The sequence below is a fragment of the Elephantulus edwardii genome, unplaced genomic scaffold (genome assembly GCF_000299155.1).
Source record: "Elephantulus edwardii isolate Elephantulus edwardi_28Jun2011 unplaced genomic scaffold, EleEdw1.0 scaffold00131, whole genome shotgun sequence".
Classification (NCBI taxonomy): domain Eukaryota; kingdom Metazoa; phylum Chordata; class Mammalia; order Macroscelidea; family Macroscelididae; genus Elephantulus; species Elephantulus edwardii.
Window position 1 is genome coordinate 8,975,313 of NW_006399881.1, and position 13,017 is coordinate 8,988,329.

General features: G+C 38.7%; 1 protein-coding gene across 1 annotated transcript in view; it reads left to right on the top strand.

The window, feature by feature from the left end:
- The window catches only part of SCML2 (sex comb on midleg-like 2 (Drosophila)), a 93,763-nt gene that overhangs the window by 66,950 nt on the left and 13,796 nt on the right, over positions 1-13,017 (top strand). The window contains exons 6-8 of the mRNA XM_006893831.1: positions 4,798-5,003; positions 9,767-9,893; positions 11,886-12,089. Of these exons, the coding sequence (XP_006893893.1) occupies positions 4,798-5,003; positions 9,767-9,893; positions 11,886-12,089 (537 nt within the window). The remainder of the gene's footprint in view (positions 1-4,797; positions 5,004-9,766; positions 9,894-11,885; positions 12,090-13,017) is intronic.

Sequence of the window (13,017 nt, forward strand, 5' to 3'; positions counted from 1 at the left end):
CCTAATGGAGGGGCAGGGAAACTCATTGCTGTCGAGTCGGAACCAACTCATAGCAGACCCTCCACTGGGTTTCTTGAAAGCTTTAATCACATGGGAGGAGGCTGCCGGTCTTTCTCCTACAGAGTTCTGGTAGAGTTGAACCACCAGAGAGGTGCCACCTTTAGGTTGGCAGCACAACTCTAGTACCCACCTGTGCTCCCTCATGGGGTCATTATGAATCAGAAATTATAACAACAGAGCATCCTAGTGTTTTGTAGCAGGAGTTGGCAAATTGCAAGTTTTGATGGCTTATGGACTTTTTTGCTGTCCCCATAACTCTTGAGCTAAGAATAGTTTTATATTTTCTTAGAGCTATAAAGAAAATAAATTAATACGAGACAGAGACTGTTTGTGTACTGCAAAGCCTGACATATTTATTATCTGGCTTATTACAGAAAAAAATTCTTGTTAACTTTTATCCTATAACTCAGGACCAAATTGGTGGGAACTGACATGCTGGATATGATCAAAGATCACAGAATGGTAAAGGGAGGGTTACTTGTTAGAGGGGTGTTGGTGAAAGTGGGCAGTTAGATATCTCTTTAGCAGAGGAATAAGTAAATCCAGAAGAAAGCTAATGGATTGGATGAAAATAGAGGCAGTTTGTGGCTAGATGGCATAATGAGAATAAATATCAATATCAGGAGATAAAAAGTTAGAGGTATAGAAAGTGGACAAAAAAAATAAAAAGAAAGTGGACAGAGTTGATTGAATCTTGGAAATTGTTGCGTAAAACTTTTCAGCGAGTAACTGAAATCTCTGTTAATGAAGTCAGGATATTGATTGAAGCTTCTGTAGTTATAGATAATTCCATTTTGGGGAGAATGACAAGAAAACTGTAAGAATAGAGTGAATTAGATTACCTAAGTTATTTAAGAAAGTAGAAATGAACTTGGAATGTGGAGTAGATGATGGTAATGAAGTAAGAAGACTGTTCTAAGTAGTTAGAATATTGTAATGAAGGGCAAAATGATGGTGCCAGTTAAGTGATCCTCGGTTTGGCCTGGCAGCTGAGGTTAGGCTGTCCCTTCTCTTGAGTTGTTAAACTATAGAAAGCATAAAAAAGTTTTCTATAGAAAGTTAAACTTTAGAAGGCTGCACAAAGAATTAATAAGTAGCAAATCAGCTGTACAGCCTCTGAGTGTAGGGAGAGCAAAGAAGTAGTTTGGTTTGACGTTATAAAATGAAGCCTTCAAAATAAAATTATTTGATTTTCACAGAGAGCACTGGTTTTTACATAAGTGTGTAAATGTTGCATTCATAAAATTTGCCCTATAATTTTTTTCTTACTTAGCACTAGCAGTTTTGACTATATAAAATTTATTTGGTAGCCTAGTGGCAGAAAGCTGTGCTGCAATCCCAAAGGCACATGGCTTGAGGCCACCAGCTGCTCCGTGGGAGAATGGGTAGTCTCGTCCATTGCGATTAACTGTCTCTGAAAACCCACCATAGGGTCAGCTATGGTCGGTTCCAACTTGACAGTACACAACAGTAATGAAATTAACAGATTAATAATAAAATTATTTTATTTTACTTTATTTAGAACATAAATGTAACCTGGCCAGTTGTTGAAACTATCTGGTTTGAATTGATTGGGCTATTAAGTAATTAGTATAAACAGATCTGGCAGAGAATACCAGAAGAATGTCTGTGTTTCATTGATTATGCAAAGGCATTTGACTGTGTGGATCATAACAAACTGTGGCTGACTCTGGGAAGAATGGGAATCCCAGAACATTTAATTGTGCTAATGCGAAACCTGTACTTGGATCAAGAGGCAGTAGTCAGAACAGAGCAGGGTAACACTGCATGGTTCAAAATTGGGAAGGGTGTACGCCAGGGATGCATCCTGTCTCCATACCTTTTCAACATGTGTGCAGAGCAGATTATCCGAGAGGCTGGGCTCTATGAGGAGAATTGTGGCATCAGGATTGGTGGAAGATCTATTAACAATCTGCGTTATGCAGATGACACAACCCTGCTTGCTGAAACTGAGGAGGACCTCATGCACTTGCTGCCAAGGGTCGAGGACTGCAGCCTTCAGTATGAACTGAGGCTCAAATGTCAAGAAGACAAAGATTCTCACCACTGGACCAATTGGCAGCGTCAGGATGGATGGCGAAGAGATTGAGATTGTTCACAGCTTCAGTTTGCTCGGCTCCACAGTCAACACTCTTGGCACCAGCAGTCAGGAAATCAAAAAGCGTATCGCGATGGGAAAGTCTGCTGTTAGGTACCTCTCTAAGGTACTCAGGAGCAACAATGTCTCTCTGGAGACTAAGGTGCGCCTGATACAGGCCATGGTATTTGCAATCGCTTGTTATGCATCAGAGAGTTGGACAATGACTAGGGAGGACAGAAGGAGAGTGGATGCTTTTGAGCTGTGGTGCTGGAGAAGAGTACTGAATGTACCATGGACTGCCAGGAAAACAAACAGATTCAACTTGGAGAGGATTAAACCAAGCTACTCCTTGGAGGCAAGGATTCTGGGGCTTCGTCTGACATACTTTGGACATGTTGCCAGGAGGGATGGGTCCTTGGCAAGGGACATCATGCTTGGGAGGGTGGAGGGACAGCGCAGGAGGGGAAGACCCTCTATGAGATGGATTGATTCGGTGACTGGGGTAATTGGGATGGGTGTGTCAGAGGCAGTGCGGTTGGCGCAGGATAGAGCAGGGTTTAGGGCTGTTGTGCATAGGGTCGCTATGAGTTGAAAACGACTCGACGGCACATAACAACAACAATATTATATAAAGGGAGCTCAGTGTCCTAATGGTAAGATGCTCTGCTGCAATTCCAAAGGCATGCAGCTTGAATCTACCAGCTAGTCCACAGGAGAAGGATGGCCCGTCTCCTCCCATACGATTTACTGCCTCTGAAAACCAGCTGAAGGGTCAGCTGTGAGTAAATTCTGACTCAACAGAACACAACAATAGCATATTGTATATACATCTTTATTATTAGTTGTACTTATAGGAATTTAAGGACCCCTAGTGGCATAATTCACATCTACCAACTGCTCCATGGGGAGAAAATGGATAGTCTCCTTCTCTGTAGTTAGTTGCCTTCTGAAAACCCATTAGAGGGCCAGCTGTGAGTCGATTCCAGCACAGTAGCAATGAGTTAGTGGTGGCATAATGATGTAACATATCAAACTGCTAGTATAAGGTCAAAGTACAGATCCACCAGGCACACTGCAGGAGAAAGATAGTCTTCTCTCAGAAAGATTTATAGCTTCAGAAACTTGAAGACATTTGTTATGAGTTTTGAAAGACATTTGTTATGAGTTGAGACTGAAGTTATGTCAGTGGGTTTGGGCTTAGGCTTGGGGTTGTTTGGGTGTGTTTTTTTTTTAACAGAAACTAGTATATTAGCCATTCAGGATCAAGAGTAGAGAATTTCTTTAGCCTTTGAAAAGATGGAACCAAGAGGCTTACAGGGTAACTACTTCACTGTTTTTTTCTATGTTGATGGGTAAACAGTTTCAGAAGAGACTCTTAACTGTACTGAAGAGTACATAGAGTTGTTGTTGTGTACCACTGAGTAGGAATTGGCCCATAGTTGACCCTCTGACAGGTGTTCAGAGGCAGTTAATCTCACAGGAAGAGAATGCCCATCCTTCTCCCATGGAGTAGCTGGTGGACCTGAACTGCACGTCTTTGAGGTTGCAGCACAGCATCTTGCCACTAGGCCACCAGAGCTCCCTTGTAAGCCACCAAAAAATTTTGTCCCACAACATTAATTACAATACACAATTTCTGATCATCCATTCATTCCACATTGTTCAATACATCACCCATAATAATAAATAATCATTGTCTTACCAGTTTTCTACTTCCCCTATTCCCCCTCAGTCATCTTCCTGTAACTATACTAGATTGATTGTTCTGTATGTAAACCTTTCTTTAACTTTTTATAACAGTGATCTTATACAGTATTTGTTCTTTTGTAAAAGACTTATTTCTCTTCAGCATAGTGTCTTCTAGATTTGTCCATGTTGTATAATGTTTCACAAATTATTGTTTTTTACTGTTGCATAGTACTCCATAGAATTGGACTTTTTTCTGACAATATGAAATCTTAAGATATTTAAAACTTAACTTTAAATGGTACTTTTCCAGTTTGGAAGTCATCTGCAGCAGCCGGATTCTACAGAGGTTTGTTTGCTGGTTCTATTGTTTTTGGTCAAACATTCTTCTAAGTGGTATAGTACTGGCCTGTCCATTTGCTGTGCTGAGGTAACTCGTGGTTGTTGTGATGCTAAACACTGTGACACTGGTGTGTCAACTGTGATAATGGTTACCCATGGTGGACAGTGTTTGGTGGAGCTTCCCAATTCAAACAAGCTTGGAAGCAGGAGTAGCATCCACTTCTGAAATAGCTTGCTTCCAGAAACTCTATGAACGTGGAAAAATGATGGAAGTGATACAAGTATTCAGGTCTTTCGTTCATAGAGTCTCTAAGAGTTGTCTACGACTTGACGGCACTTAACAACAACAACAACAACTTTTAGCATTATATGTATGACAATATGGAACAAGGGGTGCATTGCAGGGAAGCTGAGGTGGGGGAGGGGGGAAATGTGCAATAAGGGGCGGAAAACCCTATCTTAAATGATACTTTTATTTTAAATGGCATTCAGTGAATAACCTTTGGGGATGCTTTTAAAGATTGAGTTACATTTCTTTTGACTCATAAAAAGATAATGACTTCAGTATAGAATTCACATTGATATTGTGTGTGTTTCTTTTGCCTCAGTTTTTATTACAAAAAATATAGCAAAAACACAATCTTCCCCTTCCAAAGTGACCCGACGTTCAATGCAGTCTCCACAGAAAACTGAATCAACATCACCAACACAGCAGGTCAAGAAATTGGGTCGGACTAAACCACCTGGACAGACTTCAATCTCCAAAAAGGGCAGTTTTCTTAAAAATAACACATCAAAGAAAAAAGGACAAAAGGTTAGTGCTGTTTCCTGCTCTCTGATTTGTATGTTAAGTCTGTGTCGTGTTTTATTTGTAAAATAGTTTGAGAATTTTGTAAAGTTTATAGTGAGAACCTTTAGGAATATGCAAAGATATATAAGTTATTTATTTCTTTGCATAGCCATTGAGTTGGGTTTTTATTAGTTGTTTTGATTGCGGGGTGGTGCTTGTAAACTTAAAAACTTTAGTACCTATTGACTTCACAGAAATGCATTATAAATAATAAAAGCATAGAGAGATTGAAAGTATATGAATCTGAACCTTCCCAGATCTGTTGTTGTTTGTGCCACGAAGTTAAGTTTAACTACTAGTACAAGTTAAAACTGCCCCCTAGGGTTTCCTAGACTGTAATTTTTATTGAAGCCAACTACCATATCTTTCTTCCTTGGAGCAGCTGGTGAGTTTGAACTGCTGACCTTTTGATTAGAAGCCGAGTGCTTAACCATTTTGCCACCAGGCATCCTTTCCCAGATCTGTTGAGGCTGCATTAAATTTCAGCAATATTATTTTAAACACTTCTGAGCTTGGCAAGTTGATATAAATGAGGGTAATATTTGTTTTGTTTTAGCTAATATGGAGCAAATTTCTGTTTTTTTTAGCTAATTGTTGTTGTTATGTGCCGTCGAGTTGCTTGTGATTCATAGTGACCCTATGTTCAACAGCCCTAAACTCCGCTCTGTCCTGTGCCAATCGCACCGTCTCTGACACACCCATCTCAATTACCCCAATCACTGAAGCAATCCACCTCATAGTGGGCCTTCCCCTTCTGCGCTGTCCCTCCTCCCTACCAAGCATGATGTCCTTCTCCAAGGACCTGTCCCTCCTTGCAACATGTTGAAAGTATGTTAGTCAGAGCCTTAGAATCCTTGCCTCCAAGGAGCAGCCCGGTTTGACCCTTTCTAGGATGAATCTGTTTGTTTTCCTAGGAGTCTATGGTACTCTCAATACTGTTCTCCAGCACCACAGCTCAAAGGCATCAATTCTCCATCTATCCTCCTTAGTCATTGTCCAACTCTCTGATGCATAACAAGTGATTACAAAGACCATGGCCTGTATCAGACGCACCTTAGTCTCCAAAGAGACACCATTGCTCTTCAGTACTTTGGAGCGGTCCCTAATAGCAGACTTTCCCATGGCAATACATCTTCTAATTTCCTGGCTGCTGGTGCTGAGAGTGTTGACTGTGGAGCCAAGCAAACTGAAGCTGTGAACAATCTCAGTCTCTTTACCATCCATCCTAATGCTGCCAGTTGGCCCAGTGGTGAGAATCTTTGTCTTCTTGACATTGAGCCTCAATCCGTATTGGAGGCTGCAGTCCTTGACCCTCTGCAGCAAGTGCTTCAGGTCCTCCTCAGTTTCAGCAAGCAGGGTTGTGTCATCTGCATAACGCAGATTGTTGATAGATCTTCCACCAATCTAGACCCCACATTTCTCGTCATAGATCCCAGCCTCCCGGATAATCTGTTCTGCATACAGGTTGAAAAGGTATGGAGATAGGATGCATCTTTGGCGTACGTCCTTACCAATTTTGAACCATGCAGTGTTCCCTTGCTCTGTTCTGACGACTGCCTCCTGGTCCAAGTATAGGTTTCACATTAGCATGATCAAGTGTTCTGGGATTCCCATTCTTCTCAGAGTCAGCCACAGCTTGTTGTGATCCACACAGTCAAATGCCTTTGCATAATCAATGAAACACAGATAGACATTCCTCTGGTATTCTCTGCTTTCAGCTAAGATCCATCTAACATCACCTACAATATCCCTAGTACCACGACCCCTTCTAAACCCAGCCTGGACTTCTGGCAGTTCTTTGCTGATGTGCTGTTCCAGTTGTTTTTGGATAATCTTCAGGAGACTCTTGCTTGCATGTGAAATCAATGATATTGTTCTAGAGTTTCCACACTCAGTTGGGTCACCTTTCTTTGGGATGGGAACAGATATAGATCTCTTCCAGTCAGTTGGCCAAGTGGTTGTTCTCCAGATTTCTTGGCACAACTTGATGAGCACGTCCAGGGCAACATCTGTTAGCTGAAATATGTCAATTGGTATATTCCTGTGGACTTATTTTTTGCTGTTTGCTTCAAAGCAGCTTGAACTTCTTCCTTCATCACCGTAAACTCTTGCTCATATGTTGTTTCATGACATTCTTCTATGTCTGCCAATTCTTTCCGATACAGTGACTCAGTATATATGGTTAAACAAATATCTGTTTTGTTTTAACTAACACAGAACAAAACAACAGTACAAGTGCCCTTTTTTGCTTAAATAAAATTTTTATCTTATACTGTTTTACTTAGAAAGTTTGTATACGTTGTTTTTCACACAGCATCTTTCCCCTTTCCTTTACTCACCCCTCCTTCCAGCCATCAAATTGTGTAATCATGTGATGATGCCCCCTGCCCATCCCCCCTTTGCTCCTTCTTACCCCCCATGGTTCCTTATACACATTCTACAAGTGTTATTCACCACAGCAAGAACATGGAAACAGCTCATATGTCCAACCACAATGGAGTTGATTGAGAAATCATGGTACATTCACTCATCCAGCATACAGCAATGATTTTGTAAATTACTACTTAACTTGGGAGGGACTGGAGAGTATTATGCTAAGTGAACTAACTCAGGCCTAGAAGGACAGCACCCTTAAAAAAATTTTTTTTAAAAGCCCTTTTTAAAAATACTGATATTTTTTAAAACATTGAAAATTTCAAAAATAAAATTCAAAAGTAAAAATTAATATACTCCAAGTATAAAGTCAGAAGCATTTTTAAAGTGTATTTTAATGTAAATTAAATTAATAGAGAGCTCTGATGACTCAGTGGTAAGGAGAGCTGCAGTGCCAACCCAAAGGCACATGGCTCTATTCCACCAGCTGCTGCTCCAGATGGGCAGTTCAGTAACTCCCTTTGGAATTTACTGACTCAGAAAACCCACTGGAGGGTCAGCTATGAGTCAATTCTGACTCAATCAGCACATAACATCAACAATGTAAATTAATAGGTATTCTTTAAAAATTAAAAATAAGCTACTTAAAAGTAATAAAAGCTCTTGATGAGGATTTTAAATGAATTATTGTTTTTTTATTGATTGATACATGTGTTTAATGCAGATTTTCTAACTGCTAGAAAAGATTTTTTGATAAATTGGTATAATGATGAGTAAATAACTCCAAATTGTTTCTTTTTACTCTTTACCACAACCTTTTTTTTTTTTTTTCATTTTGAGGACAGCTTTTTTGAGGGAGTAGGCAGAGACTGTTACAATGTGTATATGTATAAATAGCAAAGTGGTTTTGTTTTAAAAAATATTTCAGTTCACTTTTCTCTTTGACTTTATTATTTTATCCTTGTGAACATTCTCATCGAGTTTCCTGCATCCTTGTTTCAATACTACTGCATTCATAGTTTAGCTATTCAGAAAGTCTTTGAACTAGAAGAATTATACTTGCCAAAGACTGCCATTGTCATCATGGTCTTCTCCTAATCAGAGATGTATAGAAGCATATTTTCTAAGTAAATTTACCTTTGTTCAGTTTTCCATGATAATGTAGACATCTTATATGTATCAAAGAATTTTAGGCTTAAAATGCTGAAAGAAAAAAATTTTATCACCACAATAACTGTAATTCAGTACTTGAAAATAACAGGATTTACTGGAATACTGTGAATAACATTCATTTGTTTAAACAAAGAAGCATCAAACAACATTGGATGTTATCCTGCTGTTTTCTCTGTCGTGCCTTTTAAATGTTCACTGTTAGTACTTTTTCTTGGGGCAAAAGACCCTTCTGTTATATTGGACAGTATTTGAAAGTAGAGCTACCAGAAAACCCCTAAAGCTGGTATAAAATAAGCAGAACTCACCAGTGCCCAGAGACATTTGGTTCCATAGTTATTATATAGACTTAAGCAAACCACTTGTAATTTTCCCAGAGTTCTTGATATAATATGGAGAAATGCAGGCATACAGTGAAGAAAACTTTATAAAGTCAAGTTCTATCCTTATTGATTTGTTGTGTTCTGTCATTGTTTGTTTTACATTAGAAATTTACAAATTTTCTTTAGCAGTGCCTAAAACCCCCACAAACTTGTCTTACCCAGAAACTCAAAATAGAAAGCAGGTTTTACAGAATTAGCTATTTTACTTAAAGTGTGATAATTTAGCATATAGGGTAGGGATGGAAATTTCATCCTCCAGCTTGTTCCCTACTCACCTGGACAGCCCTTAAGCCTCTTGAAAGGAAGGACTATAGTGTGTGAGACACATGCTTTTTCAACCCTGAGGATTCCTGATAAATAGTAATTTTATGGACCAATGATGCAACTGATTTCCAGACCTTGTTGTTGTTGTTGTTGTTGTTGTGTGCCATCGAGTCGCTTGCGACTCATAGGGAACCTAAGTACAACAGCCGTAAACCTTGCTCTATCCTGTGCCAGTCGCACTGCGTCTGACACACCCATCCCGATTACCCCAGTCACCGAATCAATCCATCTCATAGAGGGTCTTCCCCTCCTGCGCCGTCCCTCCACCCTCCCAAGCATGATGTCCCTCTCCAAGGACCTCTCCCTCCTTACATGTCCAAAGTATGTTAGACGAAGCCCCAGAATCCTTGCCTCCAAGGAGCAGGCTGGTTTAACCCTCTCCAGGATGAATCTGTTTGTTTTCTTTCTCAGACCTCCTTACCTAGGAATTTTTCTAAAGCTAATATATATTTGTGGGGTTTTTTTCTTTTTAAATAGGAAAAAAGTCTTCCTGCTTTGTGTTCTACATCTGCAACTTGTGTAAATTTGGTGACCAGTAACCATAGCAATCCTCAATATGATAAGGATGCCATTCCTGGGACATCTAAAATAGTGATGTCTACAGGTAAACCAATATTTTAAAAGATTGTTAAATAATTTTTACCCTGTGTTCTTTTCAGTGTCTTTGAGGTCATGGAAATGAAGGGGAGGGAGATAAGAATAAACATTTTTAGTGTCAGTGTTTATATTATTTTGAAGTTAGGAGTGTTCAAATTATATTTCACGAATAGCAGTCTCTTTAAATAGACAAGTCACTTGAAAAGTCAGTACCCTAAGAGTATTTTATCTTTGTCAGTAAGATTTAGAAAATTTTACATATTTACCACATCTGTACTTGTTTCCCATTTATCTCTTTTTGCATTTATATTGTCTTTGTATTCCCTGAGTTTTTAAAGCTACCTTAAACTTTTTTTATAAATGGTTTACTAGAATATTCTTTTTAACAGGTCCTTGCCTGTCAAGGGGCATGGTGACTTTAAATTACCTCTTTGTGAAGAATTTGAAGCAACACAGACTCAGTGAAATAAACCTTTCTCTTTTTTTTTTTTTAATTCTCTGTACATATCTTCCTTTGTTTTAAAGCATGTTTTATTTCTGCTTCTCCTATATCCTTACTTCCCTTATGCGCTTCTAGTTCCTGGACATTTCCCCCAAATTTTTCTTCCCTGACTAAAAAGAACTTAGAATTTATATTTTTTAAAAAATAAAAATTACTTTTTAAAAAAGACTGAAAACAAATATTTTTTTATTTTTTGTCGGAAACTAAGTATAATGCAAGGACAATAAAATACTGAAATCCTGGCTTAGCATCACTTGTATTCAGTAGAACTTTGCCCATGCTGTCAGCACAGCTGGCTGAGTTTTGAATGACTACAGTGCCTTCATGTTGTGTTGCGTGCTGATTTGCTTTTCTCAGTGAGGAAAAATTATTGAATCTTGGTATTTGTGTGAATATAGATTAATTGCTTCTATATCATATGCTTTTATTATACTGCTTATTTTCTCATTGCTGTTTAGTTAGTACCAACTCATAGCTGACCTTCTAGAAGGTTTTCAAAGACTGCAAATCATATAGAAGGAGATTACCCATCTTTATCTTGTGGAGCAGCTGGTGGATTTGAACTACTTACCTTTGCATTGGCATTGCAACTCCCTATCCACTAGGCGGCCAGAGCTAGGAAAGAGCTTTTTTCTTTTTAATTACTTCTGTGAGCCTCAGCATATATGCTGTTGTTGTGTACCATCAAGTACACAGCAGGTTTTCAAAAGCACTTCATCACATGGGAAGAGATTGCCCATCCTTCTCCTATGGAACAGCTGGTGGTTTTGAATCAGCATGCCTTCTTGCAACTAGGCCACCAGAGCTCCCTTTCATTATATCTAGAAAGAACATTTCCCCCCCCCCTTAAAATTAGTTAAAATTCTTTATGTTATTAACTTATTGTGACATATTCCTTAAATTATTTGGTTACTTTAGAAAGTACAATATTGGTGATTTACAGTAAATCCACTCTAAACTGTAATGTACAAGCATGATTGATTTTGAAAGAAAATTCTTATACTGTGGGCATAATTTACTTACTCCATTGCCATTGTGTTAGAGCCAACTCAGAGCTGAGTTGGGTTTCTATATCAAACATGTATCTCCCCCATTGGGCTTCTGAGGCTGTAAATCGCACATGAGATTGCCCATCTTTTTCCTATGGAACCCCTGGTGGATTCTAACTGTTAGGGAGGCATGGCCTTATCTTTATGCCATTTTATATAATGTGAGAATATGTGAAAAATTACATTCTTATATTACTAAAATGTGTAATTTTTACTTGGAGGAAATTGAATAAGCATTTCAATTTTCTCTTTGTATATTTAATATATTTACTCAAATGTGAAAACTTTTTACATACATATTTTAGGAAGCAGAAATGATCATTGATAGTAATTATGATTTCAGTTCTTTTTGAAGAAAATAGCGAATTGGAAATAGTAACTATTGTTTTCACAGTTTTTTTTTTAACAAATTTCGGTTTATTACATCTTTTTACTCATTTTCCCCAAGTCTGTGTCTATGTAAATAAACATGGAAACTCTGGTCCTCACCTGGATCAGAAGAGAATCCAACAACTGCCTGACCACTTCGGCCCTGGCCCCGTGAATGTTGTGCTCCGACGGACTGTGCAGGCCTGTGTGGACTGTGCCCTTCAAACTAAAACCGTTTTTGGATTCCTTAAGCCAGACCATCGTGGAGGAGAAGTGATAACTGGTAGGTGCATATAATTCTTTCTGAAAGTTCTCCATATTTGATTTTAGGTGTGAAGAAGGCAAGCACTCTTGCTAATATTGGTGGTTTGACAAATATATGCAAACCCTTGTTCATTGCAGCATTATTTACAGTAGTAAAGAGAAACAACCCAGGTGTCCAACAGTGGACTAACAGATAAAGAAGCTATAGTAGAGTACTACGCAATACTACCACAAGCCATGCTCAAGGCCTGGCTGATGTCAGAGAGTAGAAGAGATAAAAAAATGCTGCTTCCATTGCTTCCTGTAAGCAAAATATTATAAAAATATGCAGAGAAGTGGAATTAGAGAATAACTTGCTCAGAATTTCTCAAGCTGAAATAACTGGAAAACAAATCCAAGGCTCAAGTTGCAGTACTTCGAAATGCTATGAGCAAAATCTTGAATGACCCAGGACGCATCAAAAGAAGATGGAGGGAATATACACAATCCTTGTATTCAAAAGAAGTGGCTGACAGTGAAATATTTCAGGAAGTACCATATGACGAAAAACCAATGGTAATGAAGAAGTTCAAGCAGCACTGAAGGCATTGGCAAAAAATAAGGCCCCAGGAATGGATGGGATACCAGCTGACTTGTTTCGGTTAACAGATGTAGCCCTGTATGCACTCAACAATCTGTGGCAGGAAATTTGGATTATAGTTACCTGATTCACTGGAAGAGATCCATATTTGTTCTTGTTCTCAAGAAAGGTGATCCAACAGAATGTGGAAACTATCAAACAGTATCATTAATTTCATATGCAAGCAAAATATTGCTGAAGATCATTAAAAAAAAAAGAAACACAGCTAGAACAGAACATAGAGAACACCAAACGTTAAAGCTAGATTTAGAAGAGGCCATAACGCCAGGAATATCATTGCTGATGGATCCTGACTGAAAGCAAAGAA